At 40.3% G+C, this 21,265-nt stretch overlaps 1 protein-coding gene and 3 long non-coding RNA genes across 21 annotated transcripts in view; 2 read left to right on the top strand and 2 right to left on the bottom strand.

Moving 5' to 3' along the window:
• Nucleotides 1-1,132, bottom strand: part of LOC119567962 — a 31,724-nt gene extending 30,592 nt beyond the window's left edge. The window contains exon 1 of the long non-coding RNA XR_005227913.2: nucleotides 1,006-1,132. This is a non-coding gene — a long non-coding RNA (uncharacterized LOC119567962). The remainder of the gene's footprint in view (nucleotides 1-1,005) is intronic.
• The window catches only part of LOC122462639, a 50,433-nt gene continuing 29,195 nt past the window's right edge, over nucleotides 28-21,265 (top strand). Inside the window, exon 1 of the long non-coding RNA XR_006285323.1 lies at nucleotides 28-1,039. This is a non-coding gene — a long non-coding RNA (uncharacterized LOC122462639). The remainder of the gene's footprint in view (nucleotides 1,040-21,265) is intronic.
• Nucleotides 2,970-21,265, bottom strand: part of ZMYND8 (zinc finger MYND-type containing 8) — a 122,922-nt gene continuing 104,626 nt past the window's right edge. For 15 of the 18 annotated variants that reach the window (XM_027822270.3, XM_037915995.2, XM_037915999.2 and 12 more), the window contains 7 exons: nucleotides 18,744-18,934; nucleotides 16,462-16,542; nucleotides 14,731-14,809; nucleotides 9,136-9,375; nucleotides 8,818-8,975; nucleotides 7,386-7,475; nucleotides 2,970-4,426 (listed from right to left, as the gene is read on the bottom strand). In XM_027822270.3, coding sequence (XP_027678071.2) covers nucleotides 4,325-4,426; nucleotides 7,386-7,475; nucleotides 8,818-8,975; nucleotides 9,136-9,375; nucleotides 14,731-14,809; nucleotides 16,462-16,542; nucleotides 18,744-18,934 — 941 coding nt within the window. In that variant the 3' untranslated portion in view covers nucleotides 2,970-4,324. The remainder of the gene's footprint in view (nucleotides 4,427-7,385; nucleotides 7,476-8,817; nucleotides 8,976-9,135; nucleotides 9,376-14,730; nucleotides 14,810-16,461; nucleotides 16,543-18,743; nucleotides 18,935-21,265) is intronic. The other 3 variants (XM_037915992.2, XM_043526693.1, XM_043526695.1) reach the window with 1 other exon arrangement.
• LOC122462640 lies at nucleotides 9,282-9,976 on the top strand. The gene is made up of 2 exons (XR_006285324.1): nucleotides 9,282-9,418; nucleotides 9,498-9,976. It is a non-coding gene; the product is annotated as an uncharacterized LOC122462640 (long non-coding RNA).

The raw sequence follows: 21,265 nt of genomic DNA, 5'->3' as shown, positions 1-21,265 counted from the left end.
GAGCGATCACTAGATCATTACCTGTTAGGTTCACTCCCTCTGGGGCACCTGGCATTGGCCACTGTCAGTAGACAGGATACTGGGCTGGAGGGACCTTTGGTCTGACCCAGTATGGCCATTCTTATGTCGATAGCTCAAAAGAAGCAATTTTGTCTAATGCTTTGCAAAAAAAAATTTGCAAAGGGAGTTCCCTGGATTTACCCCAGTGTTAGACTGTTGTTGCCTTCCATCCCTCCCTTATAAAGGTTTTGTGTGGTTTTTTTGTTTTGTTTTTTTTTTTGGCCGCGCTTTTACTTTAGTTTAGTTCCCACATGCAGCCACATGATGGCAACAAAACGCCATTATTAGCCCCGCCGTGTGAAACACCCTCCCCCCAGCCAGGCAGCCGGGCGCCTGCAGGGAGGGGCCCTGCCCAACCGCTCCCTGGCGCCCCACGCCGCAGGCAAACGCCCAGCTTGGCGCCGCCGCCGCGCGAAGGACACCGAGAGACGGGCGGAGCACTTGACAGGCTGCCGCAGGGCGGCCACCGCGCGCGCAGGGGCCGCTAACGAGCCGGGGCCGCCCTCCCGCCAACCAACCAGGGCAATCGCCCAATCCCTTCTTAACCCCCCCACAGCTCCCTCCGCAAGCCTATCAAGGCGGCTGGGTGGCCGGGGCAGGAGCACCTGGGAAGGCGCCTGCCGCCGCCACCTTCACGCGCCCAGTCGTGCCCCCCCTCCCCCGCCGTGGGAGCGGGCGGCCTCGGTTGGGCCCGGCTGGACTGAGGGGCCCGCTCGTGGGAGCGCTTTGCCTCGAGGGCAGCCGGGAAACGCCGGGGGCGGGGGTGTTTAACTCGAGCCCGTCCGACCTTCGTCTGCCGGGGTGGCCGCGCCTCACCCGCTCGGGGGTCGCAGTCCGGGGGGTGGTAGCGTTCTCTGGCGGGACAAAGCGCCTTGCAGCTGCCTTTAGTTGACAGCCCTGGCCTGGCGGGTTCGAAATAAAACCACCAAAACCCACTTACTGTACCTGGACTTGGTGCCCCCGGCGGGCCAGTGCGGAGGTAAGAGCGACCCCCCGAGGGGCGGGCCCGACGCTTGCCAACTTTCTCACCCCAGACAAAACGGAACCCCTTTTCCCCGCGGCCCCGCCCCTTCCCGGAGGCGCCGCCCACTCCCTCTTCCCTCACTTTAATCTGGCTGGGGCAGGAGTTTGGGGGCAGGAGGGGGTGAAGGGCTGGGGGTTAGGGCGTGTGTGTGTGGGGGGGAAGGGTGTGGGTGCTGGGAGGGAGTTTGGGTGCAGGAGGGGACTTGGCAGGGGTTAGGGTGTGGGGGGTGTGATGGCTCTGGGAGGGGGTTAGGGTGTGGGAGGGGGTTCTGACCTGGGGCAGGGGGTTGGGGTGCAGTCTCTGGGAGGGAGTTTGGGTGCAGGAGGGGGTTCTCACCTGGGATGCGGTACAGGAGGGGGTTTGGGTTCCAGCTGGGTGGCACTTACCTCAGGCAGCTCCCAGAAGCAGCCGGCATGTCCGGCTCATAGGCAGAGGGGCCAAGGGGCTCTACACGCTGTCCTTGTGTGCAGGTGCTGCGGTTCCCAGCCAATTGGAGCTGCAGAGCTTGCGCTCAAGGTGGGGGCAGTGCACAGAGCCCCCCTGGCTGCTCCTCTGCCTAGAAGCTGGACATTCCAGCCATTTCTGGGAGCCACGCATAGCCATTTAGCCCTGCTGAGACTGGAGTTTTAATGACCTGGTCAGCAGTGCTGACTGGAGAGCCAGGATCCATTTTTGACTGGGCATAGTAAACCACCTCCCCAAATGGTATTAGCTCTGCTGACAGAAGCACTCTTCTGCCAGCACAATTGTGTCTACAGTGAGGATTTTGCTGACACAGTTATGTCAGCTAGGGAGAGTGGGGTTTTTTCTTCATACCCCTGACCGACATGATTATGCCAACACAACTTTGCAGTGTAGACTGGCCCAACCTTCTCCTTCTCACACATTAGTACAAGGCAACATAATGACTTTGTTCAGTAATAGTTAAAAATCAGAGCTATCCTTCACTCGGAAAAAAGGTATGTTCCTACCTCATAATAACTAACATGAGCTAAAATCTTAGTGAAGACAAGGAAGTTTGTAGTTTTAAAATGTTACCAGGTTAAGTTAAAACTGTGTGGGAGCCTAGAATATACATTTGCCTTCTGATTTTTGAGCCTTTAGGGTTCACTTTTTTAAACGCTTTTACGCTTTTCTTTGAGACCATGAGGACTAGACACTTATTTTAAAAAGTAAGCTGACATTCTTGTGTAATAACGTCACTCCAGAAACTGGTGCTTTTAAACAGACAACAAATACTGTGCGCCTCACAAAATCATGAGTTGGTAAGACTGTTTCTCTTAATTATATTCAGTTTCACTGCAGCTCTTTTAATATATTAATTTGGGACATGGCAATTAGTGAGCACATTAAGTCTGTAAAGCTGGGTTGCCAAAATATGGCTTTCCCTACAAGTTCTGCAATATAACCAACAGCCACCCTCATTTTTAAACATATGGATACAATTTGTGGAGACAATAAATGGCATGTGATGCTTAGTCCTGATCCAAGTGATCAGGTGTTAGAACAATTAATGCTGGGGCCTGTAGGCTCCCTGGCATACATCTCTATTAAAAATGAAGGTGACTGCACATTTTATGCATAGTGGCCCCTTGTTCACTGGACAAATTGCAAATGTAGCTTTGTTTGTTCTCATCTTGGACTAGACTTGGTCATTGGTCAAGCCGCCAAATTTCTCAATCTGAAGATCCTACATGAAGAAAATTTTCATGATCTGGACACTGCAGAAATAAACATTCATCCAGATAGAAGGAAACCGGAGATCTAGGAACACAAACCATTTTTCTAAAACAGTTTAATAAAAAATTGTGACGATTCCTGAAAAACTGGGGAAACCCAAAGCATAGAGTGTGTCACCTGTCTCAGTCACAAAGAAACACAATAATCAAAAAGATATTTAAGTTTAATACAAATTTTATACAAAGAAAATGTGAAAAAATACTTCCATATGCTAAAAGCAATTATGCTTCACAAATAAGGCCAGCTAGGCTATTTTTGACACAACTGCAATTCACGAATATTCTGTTCTCGATTTTTTTCTTCCTCTAATGTGGGTAACTAGCTGGAGACTGTACAAACTGCATCCTTTTATAAACAATGGGAGAAATCAACATGACTAAAATGTACAACAAAATGTACTGGAATGATATAATACAGTTAATTTTCTCATATACATACATCACCTTTGCTTTGTTCAATGCTTTCGTTTTACACAACATACAAAATGATACTACAGTATAAGTGTAACAGACAGAATTTTCATGGGTTACTTTCTCTCATACTGTACTGTTTCATGCTTACATAAAAACATAAATTCCATCATATAAATAATACATGCTCTAGCCCAGCATCAAAAGTCCTTTGCCCATGTTTCCTGATACATAGTCTTCTCCAAATCAAGTTCTTGTTCCATTTGAAAAGCATTTCAAAGTTCTTTATAGAGGATTTTAAAAAAAACTGAACTATGAACCATAGGAAAAAAATCCACCTTTCTCACATCTGATACTACTGATCAGAAATCATGTTACCAACTAGTTGGTATTATTCTTTCTACTCTTCTGCTGTTAGGCTGAATGAAATTTAAGCTGTTTCCTGTAAACAATATTCATTTTTAACAATCTGGTCACTGTAAAAAACAAAAAATACCCTCTTTGTGTACTTCAGGTCCACAGATTGGAAATTTCATAATTTGCCTAATAAAATGAATTTTTAAAAGGTACATTTTTAACTTTAGTTGCACAAAAAGAAATTTTAATTGAGTTTCAAAGTGCACAATTGTTTTAATTACCAAATGCAAATTAAGAAGATCAGATTCTCTCTTGATAACTAAAAAGTAAGTGATTTTATGTGCAACTGCAGTTCCTTAAGTCCAGTTTTCAATGTTCGTTCATGATAAGGCTGTTTTAGTCTTTCCTTTACCAACTTCAAACACTCTTTATAAGTTAAAGTCAATACAAATATAAAAAGGAGATGGTACTCTAACTTTAATGACATCCACAAATTGTACATTATTTACAACCGAAGCATAGATTTAACATGGATCTTACCTGTCCTCAGCTTTTTAAAGCCAGCGCTAATGCTTTACATTAATGTAGTGTAGTTAATGCTTTGTACACATATACAAAGCTAAAGTCTGAACCTTTGAGGTTAATCCAAAGAACTGTGTTTATTTCACATTTCTATTAGACAGATTTTTATTAGTTATTTATTCCAACAGTCGCCTGGGCTTCTTGTTAGTAGTTAGACTCTTCGTACTTGGACTGGCATTGTGGTCTGAACATACTGAACTCCAGTTCTCATTGCCACTGTCCCAGCAGAAGGACTTACCACTACAGGAATGGTCTGTGGATTAAAACCAAGCAAAACACATATTGTTATATTAAAGGTCACATTCACACCACCACAGAAATAGAGCCCATTATTTTCCAGTGAAAAACTAGAAGTAGAATCTTTTATTTAAGATTTATCACCTTTTCTTACCACATTTTTGCCCCACCAAAAGGCAGAGTGTAACATCTCCTCAACTTCCCTACAGCCAATTATTATGCTATACACAGATACAGGGACAGGTGGTTCCTATGGGCACTGTAAGTATTCTGCCTATTCTTGAAGAATTCAGTTCTCAGTAGTTAGCCCATCCAGTGGTACATTTCCCGAAACTAATACAGAAGGGGACTGTGAAAATGCTTTGTTACCTGGAAAAAAACATTTGTGACTAATCGAATTGGAATACAAAACATACGAGTTTACAGGTGCATTTAGGGTTTCACAGTTACATTAATACTGTTCTCCCCAGAAAAGATCCCCCCCCGTGTGCGCTTACACACAGGTGAGAATGAAAAATATATGTTTGGATAAAAACAATAGCATTTATAATACTGCAAACATACTTTGCACAGATCAATTAATAACAAAACCCTACTATTATTGGGAATTGCCTTTTGCCACTCTTAGGCTTTGTCTATACTACCACTTTTGTCGGTAAAACTTTTCTTGTTAAAAAACCACACCCGTGTACCAACATAACTTTCACCAGCAAAAGTGCTGGTGTGGCTAGCGCTATGTAGGCAGGAGAGTGTCTCCTGCTAACACAGCTAAGGCTGCTCGTTGAGGGTGGTTTAATTATACCGGCAGGAGAGCTCTCTCCTGCTGGCAAAGAGCGGCTACACAGGAGACCTGTACCGCTACAGCTCTGCCGATGTAAGCTGTGCCGCTGTACGGTCCATAGTGTAGACACAGCTCAGTAAATACATTAATTTAGAATAAAACTTTGAACTTCTGTCACGGTTTCCAACTGAAGGTGTCAAAGTGCTTTATACACATTTGCAAATTGAGTCTCATGACACCCTGTCTGGTAGGTATTTTATTCTATAGCTAGAGACGCTAGACACACAGAGGCACAAAAAGGTTAAGTGACTTGCTCAAGGTCACACCAAATCTCTGGCAGACCTGGGAACCAGATCTCTGTACTTTAACCTTCCTCCAGAAACGTAAGTCAGTTTGGAAGCTGCAATACTGAGCAATCTGTAAAGTATGTTCTGACACACTTCTCCTGAAGCCCAACTGGTGATCAAATAGCTGCATCAGTTTCAGTTCAGAAGGCTTTAAAGAGAAAGAAATTCTGGAGCAAGTTGAGAACGCCCAGAGAAAAGTGTCTATTAGTAGTAAAAGTAAGGAACTTAAATTTGCTATCTGGATCTTTTAAAAACACATATTCAGAGGGGAACAGTCCTAATTTTTAATCCTTGTTTTACTGATCAAGGTGTGGTACGTGTTAAGACTCCTTAAATGTGTTGTGGTTATTTCCTCAGAGTTAAATTTTCAGCAAAGCCTCTCCACAAAAGTACACATTTGTGCATGCTCAGGCATTAGACTATTTAAAGGATACGTGGCTGTATTAGCACACACAAGTTGTTTGCAGCTGTGCAGAGCAGATGCAAGTATGTGCAAGTACAAGCAAGAACCTAAAACCTTTTAGGGTTTTCAGATTCCTTTTTATTCAAGTCACATACACACTCCATATTCAGTAGGTCAGTTGTGGAAGTTACTGCCATTTCCTGAATGCTCGAAGAGGCCAATTTAGGATATTGGAGCATTGGCATTTTTCACAAAGAAACTAACTTGGTTTGATGCCTGCAGTCTGATTTCAGAACAGTTATCATGGCTTCTCACTGGTTCTGGGAGTCTGTCAGGGTAATATAGGGCCAACCTTGCAATAGTGCTAAGTACTTTCTTAAGAGGTGCTGAGTGCCCTCAGTTGTGATTAAATTAATGAAACAGCTGTTGGGAAGGGGTTTCTGTTTTTGTAAATCATGACATCCAGCAAGAATTATCCTCAGAATGACAGAATTAATGGATGGGACACGACGGTTGTGCAATACTGTATGAAAAAACACAAATAACTTCTACAACAAAGCAACCATTAAGATCACAGTATGAAAATGAACTAAGTCAGCTACATGAACACTGGCTGAGTGACTTTTACTGTCCACCACCCAAAAATGGGGAATATATGATGCTAAGTGTCAGTGAAACACTAGCATTTTCCCCTGTTGGTATGATGAACTTCAGCTCAGATTCCATACTGAATCAAAGTGCAGCATTAGGGAGCATTACATGGAATTTAAAGTGCTATGTTAGGGAGCTTTAAACATTAAATGGAGCTCAATTCCGTCTCATCTCTGGTGAGTGCACCGGGAGAAGATTAAAGTGCCTTTGGCACATTTGGAGTGGAAAAAAGAAAAGTGGGGATAATCCCAGTGACATAGCCATCATTCCCTCTCTCAGTTACACAGGTCCTGATGACACACATTTGAGACACAATACTGATGAATGCAGATTAGCTGCTCCTTCTGCCTTCATAGTTACTGCAACATAAGGCTAGAACTCTAATATAGCAATATTATACAAAGCTCTTTAGGATACCACAGGAAAAGATGCTACATAAAATAAATGCTATATTTACCATGATGTCTTGGTCAAATAACCAAAATCAAAAGGGTAAACAACATTAACATTCTAATGCAGACGATGGTCTGACTATCCTCAGTGCCTTAAGTATATATGCCCAGTGGCTTTTCCCAGTTCCTTGTAATAACCAAATGATGAAAATGGAAGGCATGAGAAAGATGGAATGTTGCACAGCAAAATAAGGCATTTTGCACTGCAAACTGAGACTTGATACCAGTGAATTCATATCCTGATACAGCAACAGACAGGAAACGACCCCCAAAAGATATTGAGCTATTTTAATGCCAGGAGCAGTTCTATTGCAGACTTTAAATGATGATGGTGTACTTACAATTGTGGGTTGAGTAGTTGGAATATAGGTGGTGGTCTGCGGTACCTGGACCAGTTTTATAGGCTGGTTGCTTGTCACACCTGTTGCTATCTGCAGAGACAGCACAGGTAACCTCAGTAAAAGTCTCAGCTTTTACATAAATTCCACCTAATTTATTATTACTATTATAATATGAAATTTATGTTGGATGTTGTGTCAAAAATTTGCATCTTAATGAATTCACAGGTTACTTTTGTTAAAACAAAATTCAAATTATGAACATGATCAATGTACACAGCATGATATTTCAGGTAGAACAACTATGTGAAAGAAATTCTAAATTTAAAAAATGGAACATTCCATGGCAGAAGTCTTAGGTAACTGACTTTTCTCCCTCCCTCCCCCTGCAATAACACTGCATGATAAAGAAGTTTGTATTGACACAAACAATGTGTACGGACATCAACTGAGTCAGTGAAGCTCAACAGAGTTCACCAGTTTTAGTAGTGCATTCAAGTGAAACACACACTGCCTTTTTCTCTCCTCAAATATGGTTCCACCCCAAGTTACTCCCTTAGAAACCACATCAAACCTGGAGATCTAATTCCAGATGTTACCAATGATGCCAGAAATGAACACAGGTTTCTCTAGTGCACCACACTTCCCACTCTAGAGGACTAGCTCAATGAGATATCATGCTGGAATCACAATACTTTACAACATAATATTTTCTGTTTTTAACATTTTCAAACATTGTCAATGAGATATACATTGAGGTGGGGGAATGGGTGGGGGGAGATATTGTGAGGGGCCAGCCCCCAATAAAGTTGTTGCTTTAATAGCCTTTTCTTGGCAGGGAGGAAGAGCATTACTGTTGAAATGGTTATTAGTCAAAACCCACCTATAAAGTGGAATCCTTATTATAGACATTTATCTTGTATATGCAGTGATGGGGCCCTTTGCATCAGAGTACCTGCTCACCCTTGCCTGCGGAACACTGTCAGAGTAGATGGCAAGGAGGATTTCATGCTTGCACGCTGTTCTCTTAACTGTAGATCCAGCAGTGTTTGTGAGTGCTGCAGTCAGTATTGCTCAGCCCAGAAGGCAATTTGTATTGTGTTTGAAAGATCCAGACCAGAAGCAACACTGATGGACCCTGGAGGGAGACAGGTCCAGTCCCCCTTGGCTGGAAGGATGTCAAGTCAACGTAAGGTCTTATTGGGGATGAGTGGAGGGGAAGGGGTGATCCTGGAGGACATCCTGCTTCTCTCCCTCCAAATGTAATAGTTTTGTCAAGATGGAGGAAAAATACTATTTCCTATCTCACTCACAAAATGACCCTCTAGAAATGTACAAGGGGCCAAAAATTATTGATGTCCCAAGGATGCCTTAGCCTCAGGTTTAAGAGAAATCAGACACATTCTTAGGCTGAAGTGACTGCAGTGATACTCACTGTAACACAGTCTTTGTTTTTATCAGCTGCACTGTCCTTTTCCTTTGGGGTGCTGGCTGTTTCTGTGGATGGAGGCTGTGCACTGGAGCTGGGCTGGGACGATTTATTTAATGTTTCTGAGTTCATTTCTGTATCTGTTTCTTGTTGTGTTGCAGTAGCTAAAATAAAAAAAAAGTTTTATACAATATAGCCATTGGAATCCACATTCACCCCTCCCCACTGGCACATCTGTGCACACATAAACGGACACCAATTCCACTGGCCCCGTATTTCATCACTCTGAGCAGCTGAGAGGTAGGCTTCCCAGAGGCAGATTACCTGACTGTGTGCAGGATTTCATATGCTCAGGCCAGTGAGCTTGCTGGCAGGGGTAGTCACAGTAGCTGGTATTCCAGCAGCAGTAGAAGATGGCCTCTTTCTTGCAGTTGGCACACCACTGCTTCTTCTTGGTTTCATCCACAGCTTGCTGCTTCTCCAACTCCAGCTGCTTCTTTACTTCAGCAATCAAACGATCACGCTCCTGCTCGAGACTTTGCCGCATCTCTGCCATTGTCAATTCTAGTTGAGACACAAAGAAAGATGAGTGTATATTTCTCCATCGGTAAGGTGCAAATTACCAGGCTCAAAATCTTGGGGCCATCATTTTTACCCTCTATTATTATTTATTATTTCTATTACAGTTAGCTCCTTGATGCCTCAGTTGTGCTGCATGTGGTACAAAGAGGTACTCCCCACCTGCTGCAGCTGCCTTGCACAGCCTTTGGCCTCAGAAGCCAAGAGTTCAATACTGCTCTGTGAACTAGTTTTCAACAAATAAACAGGACCATGGATCACACTCTTCCCTCCCAGAAACACAAATCCATCAATTCTGTATCCTGGCTCCTTTAGACAGAAGAGTCTGAATGTCTTCGCAAACATGGCTCTCCCAGGACATAATTGTAACAAGGTTAAAGCTCCAAAGCCAAAATGATTCCAGAAAGCTTTGAAAGTCATATTTACTTCGATGAATAAAATGAGATAAACACACAGAATTATGCATCTGCCAAAATTCAGTCCCCCAACCTTTATTTCCAGCACAGCTTCACAGGACACAAAGGGATGAAATAAGATACTATTACACAACTTTGTCCCCTGGACCTCAGGCCAGTTCAACACCACATGTTATTTAAAAGGGATTCAGGAATTCTGTAACTTGTGCTTCGCTGCAACTTTCCCCCAGGAATCATTACATCAGCCAATGATCACTGAAGTACAGCAGTACTCTAACCACGCCCTCACTTCCTGGACTACATGGTGGTGGAGATGTGGGGACTGGGAAGAGGTGTCCTATAGCCAGCTATGCTGGTTCTGTTCTTACTGAAAATCTCCCATGATGCGGAATCCTCAACTGCTTGTTTAAGTCAGTGTTTTGGCCCCTTTGCAATGCCAGAGTAGCATAAAGAGATGAGTATCTGTCAGTCAGTTTTTAAAATAAATGTTTTATCCTGGAGCAAGGGTTCTCAACAAATTTTTGGTGGTCTCAGAGTGCAGCTACCAACTCTTGCTGGTGGTCGCTCTGACATTTTTTCCTAAAATACTTAATTAACTTTAGGAAAAACAAATAAATATGCACATATACATGTCCAAATCATTATAATTTATTTAGGGAGGGTTTTCTTTTTGCAGACTCAGTAATAAAAATAATGTACAGTTGTCTCTATTCTTTGCTGATGCTAAACAGAATAGAAACACAAGGTGCTTTGTACATTCTTTTCTTTTTTCTTATTTTTTCTTTTGCTTTTTTTTCCTGGTTGCTTTTTTTTTTTTTTTTTAAAGACTTTCTAGCTAGTAAGTCTGCTGGGAAAAGTGATATTAACAAACATACAAATTAGGGCTGTCAAGCAATTAAAAAAATAATTGCAATTAATTGCACTGTTAAACAATAATAGGATACCATTTATTTAAATATTTTTGTACGTTTTCTACATTTTCAAATATATTGATTTCATTTACAACACAGAATACAGAGTGTACAGTGCTCACTTTATATTTATTTTTCATTACAAGTATTCGCACTATAAAAAAACAGAATAGTATTTTGCAATTCACCTAATACAAGTACTGTAGTGCAATTTCTTTGTCATGAAAGTAGAACTTACAAATGTAGAATTATGTACAAAAACCCTGCATTCAAAAATAAAACAATGTAAATTTTTAGAGCTTGCAAGTCCACTCAGTTCTACTTCTTGTTTAGCCAATCGCTCAGACAAACAAGTTTGTTTACATTTGCAGGAGATAATGCTACCCCCTTGTTTACAATGTCACCTGAAAGTGAGAACGGACGTTCTCGTGGCACTGTTGTAGCCAGTGTAGCAAGATATTTACATGCCAGATGCGCTGAAGATTCATATGTCCCTTCATCCTTTAACCACCATTCCAGGGGACATGTGTCCATGCTGATGACAGGTTCTGCTCGATAACAAGCCAAAGCAGTGCGGACCAACACATGTTCGTTTTTATTATCTGAGTCAGATGCCACTAGCAGAAGGTTTATTTTCTTTTTTGGTGGTTCAGGTTCTGTAATTTCCGCATCAGAATGTTGCTCTTTTAAGACTTCTGAAAGCATGCTCCACACCTCATCCCTCTCAGATTTTGGAAGGCACTTCAGATTCTTAGACCTTCGGTTGAGTGCTGTAGCTATCTTTAGAAATCTCACATTGATACCTTCTTTGCATTTTATGAAATCTGCAGTGAAAGTGTTCTTAAAATTTTTACTCCTGGGGGAATTCTGTATCACTGTGCATGCACAGAATTCATGTCCCCTGCAGATTTCTTTGCTTCTCCGCAGAAAAATGACTTCTGATGGGGAAGCAATGGGAAGTCGCAAAAACGGTCATGCGCCCTTTCCCAGGCAGCACAGGCAGGTTGGTTCGGGCACTCCAAGCAGCCAATAGAGATGTAAATCACCACCCGGGGGGCTGTGCAGTCATGTGTGTGTGTGTGAGAGAGAGATACTCTGTCCCTCTCGCTTGCTATTGCAGCACATTTGGTGTGGAGGGGCAGGGCTTCGGAGTGTTTCTGAAGAGGTAGGTGTGGGACAGGCACTGTCCCCTCAGGCAGAGCAGGATGTAGCAACCTGCCTTCTTAGTGAATTGCTCCCATTCTCTTTGTGAATTCCCCCAGGAGTATAAAATAGGTGTAAAAGTTTTAAAGCTCCTTTACATTGCCAGAGTGGTGTAAAGGACAGGATGGCCTTATAAATGCTGACTGTGCTTTAGTGATTAGAATTGGTCTAAATTTTTGAACTGCAATGTGAGTTTGATTCCCCAGCCCTCACGTGGTCTTCAGTTGACTATGATGTAACACTGACAATATGGATGCATATATTTGTTGACTAATAACTAGAGATAAAGAGTCAAACCTAGTTACATTACTGTTAGGCAAGGGGGTTTGGGAATTTCCTCCAATGCGCCCCACCTCCATTCTCCATCCATTTTATAGTAGTTTAAATAAATTACCAAAATAATTGAAACCAGAGTGATTATATTGTGTTATTTTGACAAATAAAGTATGAAGAATTTTGCAGAATTTTATAATATCATGTGCAGAAATTTTAATTTTTTGATGCAGAATTTTTAATGTTTTGGTGCAAAATTCCGCCAGCAGTATAAAATGGACAACATGTGCTGGGTCATCATCCGAGACTGCTATAACATGAAATATATGGCAGAATGTGGGTAAAACAGAGCACGGGACATACAAGTCTCCACCAAGGAGTTCAGTCACAAATGTAGTTAATGCATTCTTTTTTTAATGAGCATCATCAGCATGGAAGCATGTCCTCTGGAATGGTGGCCGAAGCATGAACGGGCAAACAAATGTTCTGAATACCTGGCCATGCAACTGCCTGCTTTCACTTTCTGGTTGCATTGTAAATAAGAAGAGGACAGCATTATCTCCTGCAAATGTAAATATACTTGTTTGTCTTAGCGATTGGCTGAACAAGAAGTAGAACTGAGTGGACTTGCAAGCTCTAAAATTTTATATTGTTTTATTTTTGAATGCAGGGTTTTTGTACATAATTCTACATTTGTAAGTTGCACTTTCATGACAAAGAGACTGTACTACAGTACTTGTATGAGGTGAATTGAAAAATACTATTTCTTTTGTTTTTTACAGTGCAAATATTTGTAAGCAAAAATAATATACACTTTGATTTCAATTACAACACAGAATACAATATATATGAAAATGTAGTAAAATATCCAAAATATTTAATAAATTTCAATTGGTACTCTATTGTTTAACAGTGCGATTAAAACTGCGGTTAATCGCAATTAATTTTTTTAATCGCAATTAATTTTTTTAGTTAATTGTGTGAGTTAACTGTGATTAATCAACAGCCCTAATACAAATATCACTTTTCACAGCAGACTTACTCAGTCCCAGCAAGCCCAGAGACAAATTAAGCCCTGAATAGGGAAGTGGTTACGGAGGCAGTGCAGCACTCGGACAGGCACTCGGGCCAAGGGTAATTGGAGAGGTTGAGCTCAGGGCCAGAGCCCATCACCTCACAGCCAGGGAATGGAGCCCAAAACCCCATGCCTGAGGATGGAGCCCGGGGATGGAGCCCAAAGGCCCATGGGTGGAGCTTGCCACCCACCACCCCTGGGCTGAAGCCCAACCCCAAACCCCTGGGAAGGTGGGAAACACATACTGGCTGTCTGCTCCTCCAGCTTTTCTGTCTCCAGAAGTGGCCAGGGCCCAAACCACTGCTTTCACTCCCCACCCCCACCCCCCCCATACCACCCAGGAGGCTGTGGTTGCAAGAAAAGCCCCTAGTGGCCATATTTGAGAAACACTGTCCTAGAGTCAAAAGAAAAGGAGTACTTGTGGCACCTTAGAGACTAACAAATTTATTTGAGCATAAGCTTTCATGAGCTACAGCTCACTTCATCGAATGCATGCAGAGTCAGTTACACTGAGTCAAAAAAGAATTTGAAGTCACCAATAACCCCACACACACCAATTTCATTGGGAGCAGGCCCAAACCTTGTGGGTACATTAGTGGAGGCTGGCTGAAAATGAGATCCTCACTTAGAATGTGGGAGACCCAAGTTCAAGTCCTTGAACCAGTAACTATTTATATTTATACAAAGTGGAACAGTGTCCACAGGAGATACTGAGAAAGACCCAAATAGCCGATAATCTAGTGGTTAGGGAACTCACCACCAGTGCTGAAATCCCTTTTCCACATTAGGCAGAGAGAGGTACAGAACCATGGTCTCCCAGGTGAGTTCCCTAACCACTGAGCTAAAAGTTATAGGGGAGGCCCTTCCCCCACTCCTGGCCATTTTGTGAATCTAGTTTCCTCTCCTTTCATCAAAATGAAATAGTTTGAGTCAGGTCAAAACAAAACATTTTGTTTTGACATTTCTGAAATATTTCAATTTTTTTGGTCCAGTTGAAACAATTCAGCTAATTCAACACCAATATGCAAATGGTTTTGAGTTCACCAAAAGCGCCTGTTTGGTGAATTATTTGCTGAAATTTTTTTGCATAGCTCTAATTACTGTTAGTACTGTGTCTTTGAACAGATAGCCCAAAATAAATAGGTCAAAACATTCATTAATAAGTTAGGTCTCTTAACAGAGGTTATCCAATGATCCACATGGTTACTATACTCTTTCTCAGAAACCTTTTCCCAAGCTTAACTCTGTTTCACTGGTTAAACTCAAAACTGTTTTTAACTGCTGTTTTCAGTAAAACAGCAACTGTCTAAATTACTGGATACATGCCCAGTAGCATCAGCACAGCACGTTCTGTTCTATTTTCTAACCCTTCACACATGGACAATTTGTTCTGTTGCATAAATGAACCAAACATACACCAGAGTTCTTGAAATCATATTATTTTAGGCTGTACTTTTCATACCAAGATTGTGTTTCATTTCTGAGAGTTCCTGCTGATGTAACCATTGAAGTTTCTCTATTTCGATTCTCAAACGACGAATCTGAAATATCAAAGAGATAAGATTTAATAAAATGGAAAATACAGATTTGGTGTATATAAAACATAGCTACCTAATCATTTAGAAAAATTGGGCTTAGAGACAAAGGGCCTGATTCTCATTTACAATAAGGCCTCTTTTACATTGTTCTGGCAAAGAGATCTTCAGTGTAAATGAGAATTAGGCCTGAAGCATTCTGACCAATTAACCAAGGTTCCAGAATATCCATAAGCATCAATAAGAGAGATACAAAACAAACTCTTGCTTGCGGGTGTTTCCTACCATAAACAAGGGCGAGACTTGTTTTAAAGCTCAAAACAGTGCTGCTCAACTTGGGTCTTATTCTTCTCTTATTTCCATCATTTTTACACCAACATAACTCTATTGACAACAATGGAGTATCAGGCACCTTATCTCTAAAAACTGTTGGACTAAAATTTGTCAGGCTTCAAATGTATCTGATCTGAACCTAAGCCACATCCCTCAGTTTTGACTGTAGTTATTTATGTCTTATAATTTTTTTTAAATGGCCCAAGTATTCTAAAGTATGCTTCTTATTAATTTAAGAAGCATAGAGACTGGGGACATAATCACTCAAATGGATGATTTTGGATATGTTTTTTACACAGCAAAAAATAAAAGACCAGTGGCAGCAAGTCTCAGAACCCTTGTCAACTGACTGGGCCTTGCCCTAGCTGGCTAACAACAGCAGTTTAGATATTCAGGCTTGGGCTGGAGCCCGGGTTCCAGCCGAAAACCAATGAGGGGAAAAGGTCTCAGAGCCCGGGGTCCCGCTGAAACCCGAACATCTATACTCCTACTTTTGGCCCCGAAGTACGAGCCTGAGTCCATTGACTGGGCTCTGAGATTCACCGCCTTGGGCTTTTCTGTTGTTGTTGTGTAGACATACTCCTCCACTTCTGGGTTAAAAGAAGTCACTCCTGCTCCAGAGTTTTTTCTTGCTTATGTTCTAAGGCAGTTTGCATTACATAATAAAGTTTGTTCAGTTTTTAAAAGAAAACACATAAAAGCAGTGAGATATCACCTCTGAAAATAACTACTAACCGTAGCAGTTAATACAAAATACAATCCTTTCATCTAATAAATCCAGAGTTTTACACTGCAACAAAAAAATCCGATGTAATAAACGATGAATGATGATAAAATAATCAGGAGTCTTTGGAGAGAAATATCAAAGCTACACTGCGGTTTCTACAATGTGATCATGGGAAAGTGCAAGTGTCTAAAACAAAATGAAACTAAACATAAAATGCTACATTACAATAGAGCGTAGTTTTGGACTTAAATCAGCCAAAAAAGAAAAAAATCTCCTCTTGAGCTAGGTTGAAGTGCTCAACTTTTTTATGGTAATGTTCTGTGTTTGTACAGTCCCTAGCATAATGTGGTATGGTCTCTAACAAGGACGCCTAGGTGCTACCACAGAACAACAACAAAGGTACTTGTATCTGTGACAAAAGTTATAGATTTGACAGCAAAGAAGTTAGGGTCCAAAGGCAGCCTTAGTTCAGAATTTCTTTTAGGCATGGATACAGGCCAAGTTTTCCATATTATTTAAATAAAGGATTTTTTTTTAATGTTTGATGATTTTCTAAGTTTTAAAAAAAGCAATATGCTCTGATGAAAGCAATACTGACCTCAGCTATTGTACTTCCAGTGGTATTTTTGGAAAGATCGTTATATATTTCAGTCATTGTTCCTTTTATTGCATCCATCATCTGAAAAAGAGAAATCACTTTTTTCCAAAGTCTATTTTTTAATGACCAATACATTCATTTTACTCGTTTTTTCCCTTGCATGAATAAACTTATATTGCTGTCAACAATGCCACATATCTTTATATACATTTATCAGAGTACTTTTAAAAAAACTTCTAGTTAGGATTATGAAGAGATTTTGGATCATGATTTTGAAATGATTTTCCAAGGGATATAAAACTGAGCCCAGATTTTAAAAAGGCTGAAATACAGTATTTTTAACTGTTCAACTGATTCTGCAATATTCATAAAAAGAAAAGGAGTACTTGTGGCACCTTAGAGACTAACCAATTTATTTGAGCATAAGCTTTCGTGAGCTACCGCTCACTTCATCGGAAGCTTATGCTCAAATAAATTGGTTAGTCTCTAAGGTGCCACAAGTACTCCTTTTCTTTTTGCGAATACAGACTAACACGGCTGTTACTCTGAAACCTGCAATATCCATCAGTTTCTTAAAAAGGATGGCTGTAGTAGTGATGGCATCATTACCGCTCTGTTGGACAATTAGCCAACAAAATGCCATCGCGAGCTTGGTTTCTTTATGACAACAAGTGGATCACATCACACCACACCCCATACTGACTGCTGGCTCCTTTCTTACAAAAAGGCAGGATACAGAAGTATATAAAAATCGTGCTCTTTAATGCACTCAGCAGAATGGACCTGAAAGGCAGAGAAGTGGAGATGGGAAGCCTAATTATGAATAGAACAGCTTTGGTGGTAACATGTTGTAAGAATGCCATAGAGCCCTGAGGTTTCATCTTGGCAAGTAACTAGAGGCATTGATTCCCGAATAACATGAAAGAAATTCACAAGTACAGTATATATATTAACTGCATTTTACATTGTAGTTAAAATTAAGTCAATCTCTATGCATTATCATGTGTATTAGTCCCAAGATAAGAAATAATGTTGAATATATAAAATACTGCACTTCTTCTCAACTAATATATGTGAAGCTCTAGTCTCATGCTTCTTTTAGAAGAGAAACTTTGTTCTTCATCAAATCAAACCAATCGTATGTACAAACCTCTACTGTATACATAAATTACATCCAAATAAGGCCGCACACTTACTCATAACTCCTTCATTCTTTGAGCAATGTCCAACCTATACCTTGAATGAAGTTTCCATATGGTGAAAATATACATTGTTTTAAAATAGGAACATATTTATTTATTTAACAGAGATCTACAGAAATTCAATTCCACAGTGTTCATGAGAATTATTTCTTAAGATTGATTATAGATTTACTCTTCTATGAAGAAATATAAAAAATATGGTCTAGATTGCCTATCATTTAATAAAGGAGAGTAGTTATGGGGATATGGGAGGAGACACTACTGTAATAGTAGTGTGGTAGTCAAATAACTATAGTGTACAGTGTATATGACCTGTGGCTAAAATTTACAGATTGCTGAACCAAACCAGAAGCAAAATGTGCCCATTTTACAAACAGGGAATGTGGGACAGAACATTGAATTCACTTGCCCATAGTCATACATGTCAACGGTAGAGCCAGGAATAGAACTGGGGTCTCCTAACTTCCAGTTCAGTACCCTAGCCACTGGATCATGATGCTCTCTGTTACTGGTTAATCTGTCCCCTCTTTAGAACGCACAAGAGTAGTCCCACAAAAGTGAAATGCAGGAGGGGCAAATCAGACTCAAAGACTTAACACGTGGTTTTTAGCCATATGGTAAAGGACTGTATTAAGACCTCTGGTGAAAGTTGCTGACTTCTAGTTGCACTGGAGACAAGCTTTTTAGGCTTAAATTTTGGTCCCACTGAAGTCAACAGAACCAGAATTTGGCCTTTGAAGAACAAAAAGGAACAAATCTTTAGTGTACCTTGTTCTCTCTCCCATTTTTTTAAAATTAAACCTGGTCCATATTGCTTAGATCAGAGTTCAAGGGGGGAATGATATGACATAACTCGCCATGCTTAAAATAAAACCTTCGTTTGAAATTCATCTTTCTGAGTACGATTGATGTTTCAAAGTCTTTTAGTTTGTGACCTTATTAATACCAGCCAAAATAGATAATAAATCATTCTTCCGAATTTCAGCAAATTATAGCACTTTTAATAAGGGCCTTACAATCTGTTGAGACACAAATTATTTCAAAATAATTTTTTGAAGAAAACCCTGCTCAAGAACTTACTTTGCTAGTGTACTTTGCAATATCTGCTGCCACATCAGCTGAAGCTGTTGCTATTGGCAAATCTGTATTAATTGAAGAAGAAAGTGTACTTGAAGATCCAGAACTGGTAACCATAGAAACAGGCTGAGTACTTGTAACTAAGGTGATAGTTGATGTGGAAGTGCTCTGGGTGATCTCTTTTTGCTGTACAGCTAAGAAAATAAAACATACAAATAAACTAAATCACTGTATACATTAACCACTTAAATAAGTTAATTAATAGGCAAACAGCTAAAAAACTGTTTATTAGCTTGCTGATGATAGGCATCCTTAAGTAAATGGATGCATCTAGCCATTTCACTAATCTAAGTTATGAATGCTTTTGCTACTATTATTTATAAAACTGTAATATTCATGAAATAATGCTCCAGTGCCCTTATTAATCATTTGCTCGGCTTTTATATGTGACCTATAGGTAAATATACAGACACAGCTTAGAGGCTTGCCACTTTCAATTCTGGTCACAGTACAATTCTTTCCTGTGAATCTGTGTCCCACTTGAGTTTCCAGGATTCCCTCAACCTGCTTCTCAGAGGCCCAATTACTAGATTTCCAGCCTGCTGTGCTTCCAGCAGCTACCACCATATATACAATATGAAAGTTCCATCTTGGAATCACTGTAAAGGGTGCCTGAAGTTTGCATGCTCTAGTATCCATTTGTCTCTGGTACAAGGCTTTGTTAGCCACAGTAAACTGCCTCAGAAATGCTGACTGACAGGATTTTTTTGCCTTTGAAAACATGCTCTCTGAGCCATCATACAGCACGTTCTCAAGCACGCTTTGGTCTCATTTCCTGACATTACTTCCATTCCTTTGTGATTAATGCCACCATCATCACGGCTGTTAGTTTTAAGTACCCCTTCATGAGGAATTTTTGCCATATCTAAGTCCAAATCAACAGTGAGCTAGTTTGGCCATCAACTGCTTGAACAGTGGGGATTGTGATGTCAGATGTAACTGAATTAAACACAAAATTGCTAATTTCTATACTGTAAACCTAGAGCCAGACTTGAGATACCCTAGCTCATGCTTGTTAGTATAGGGCTTCTTCAGGAATAAGTACTAGTCAATGTGAATAAGGGTATCACAATTTGATCCCTATTGATTAAGATGCTTCAATCCTTTTTGTTAAGACAAAGTCTTCGAACCTAATTTTTTTTCAAAACAACTGCTGATATGAAGGACCCCTAAGTTGTTTAAAATGTAATCATTACAACTGAAAGAAGTTTGCCAAGTTTTCTCTGTGCAGCATTCTTTTACCTGTGTCAATTTAATATACATCAAAATTAGTATACCAAAAATAATTTCCAGTCCAATATACTTCTAACACAGGATATGTAAAATGGAACAAAAATAATTTGGGTATAATTTGTGATCTTGTCCAAATATGCTGAATATTAAAACTTAATCTAGACATTAAGCACTAATTTTTAAGTATGATTCTACTCTTTATTAAAAAATAAGGATTTCACAGGGGTTCCACAGTTATTTTTCTCAGTGAATTTTCTGTATCAAATTTGCTCAGTTTACAAGTAAAAAGTTATTTCTGTTTCACATTTTTAATTGACGGTGTAATGAACTCAGCCTGGGATCTGAGAGTTAAGTTAGGTTCTTCCTGGCTCATGTATCATTGCCAGCAAAAAAGATTCCACAAACCAAATGCTGCCTTTTTAACACCTGTGCAATCATATCCTCAAATTACATATGTGCAACATGTATTTACATATGTGTGACTCAGCCTTCTGTGGCTTGTCCAGGTGTAACTGAGGCCCAATTTGAAGACAAAGGGGACACAAAGGGAGTCATGCAACTAGAACATATAGTTGACAATTCTGTTCACATATAGGGAAAATATTTCTCCAAAATAGGGAATGAACAGCTTAAAGAATATTTAGACAAGTTCGATGTATTCAAGTTGGCAGGGCCTGATGAAATTTACCCTAAAGTACTTAAGAAACTAGCTGAAGCAATCTTGGAACCATTAGCAATTATCTTTGATAACTCCTGACGGTTGGGGGAGGTACCAGAGGACTGGAGAAGGGCAAACACACTTAAAAAAGGGAAACAAAGAGGACCTAGGGAATTATAGATCAGTCATCTTAATGTGATACCTGAAAAGATACTGGAACAAATTATTAATCAATTTGTATGCACCTGGAAGATAACAAAGTTATAAGGAATAGCCAACATGAATTTGTAAATAAATAATGCAGACCCAACCTAATTTCCCTTTTTAACAGGGCTGCTGGCCTACTGGATGGGGGGAAGCAGTAGAAGTAATATATCTTAATTTTAGTAAGGCTTTTGATCCAGTCCCACCTGACATTCTGATAAACAAACTAGGGAAATGTAGTCTAGATGAAATTATCATAAAGTGGATGTACAACAGCTTGAAAGACTGTACTCAAAAGAGTAATAATAGATGGTTTGCTGTCAAAATGGGAGAATGTATCTTATGTACCGCAGGGATTAGTTCTGGGTCC

Source organism: Chelonia mydas, chromosome 13, assembly GCF_015237465.2.
Source record: "Chelonia mydas isolate rCheMyd1 chromosome 13, rCheMyd1.pri.v2, whole genome shotgun sequence".
Lineage (NCBI taxonomy): Eukaryota > Metazoa > Chordata > Testudines > Cheloniidae > Chelonia > Chelonia mydas.
Note: the sequence above shows the minus strand (reverse complement) of the source record. Positions and strands in the feature narration are given on the sequence as shown.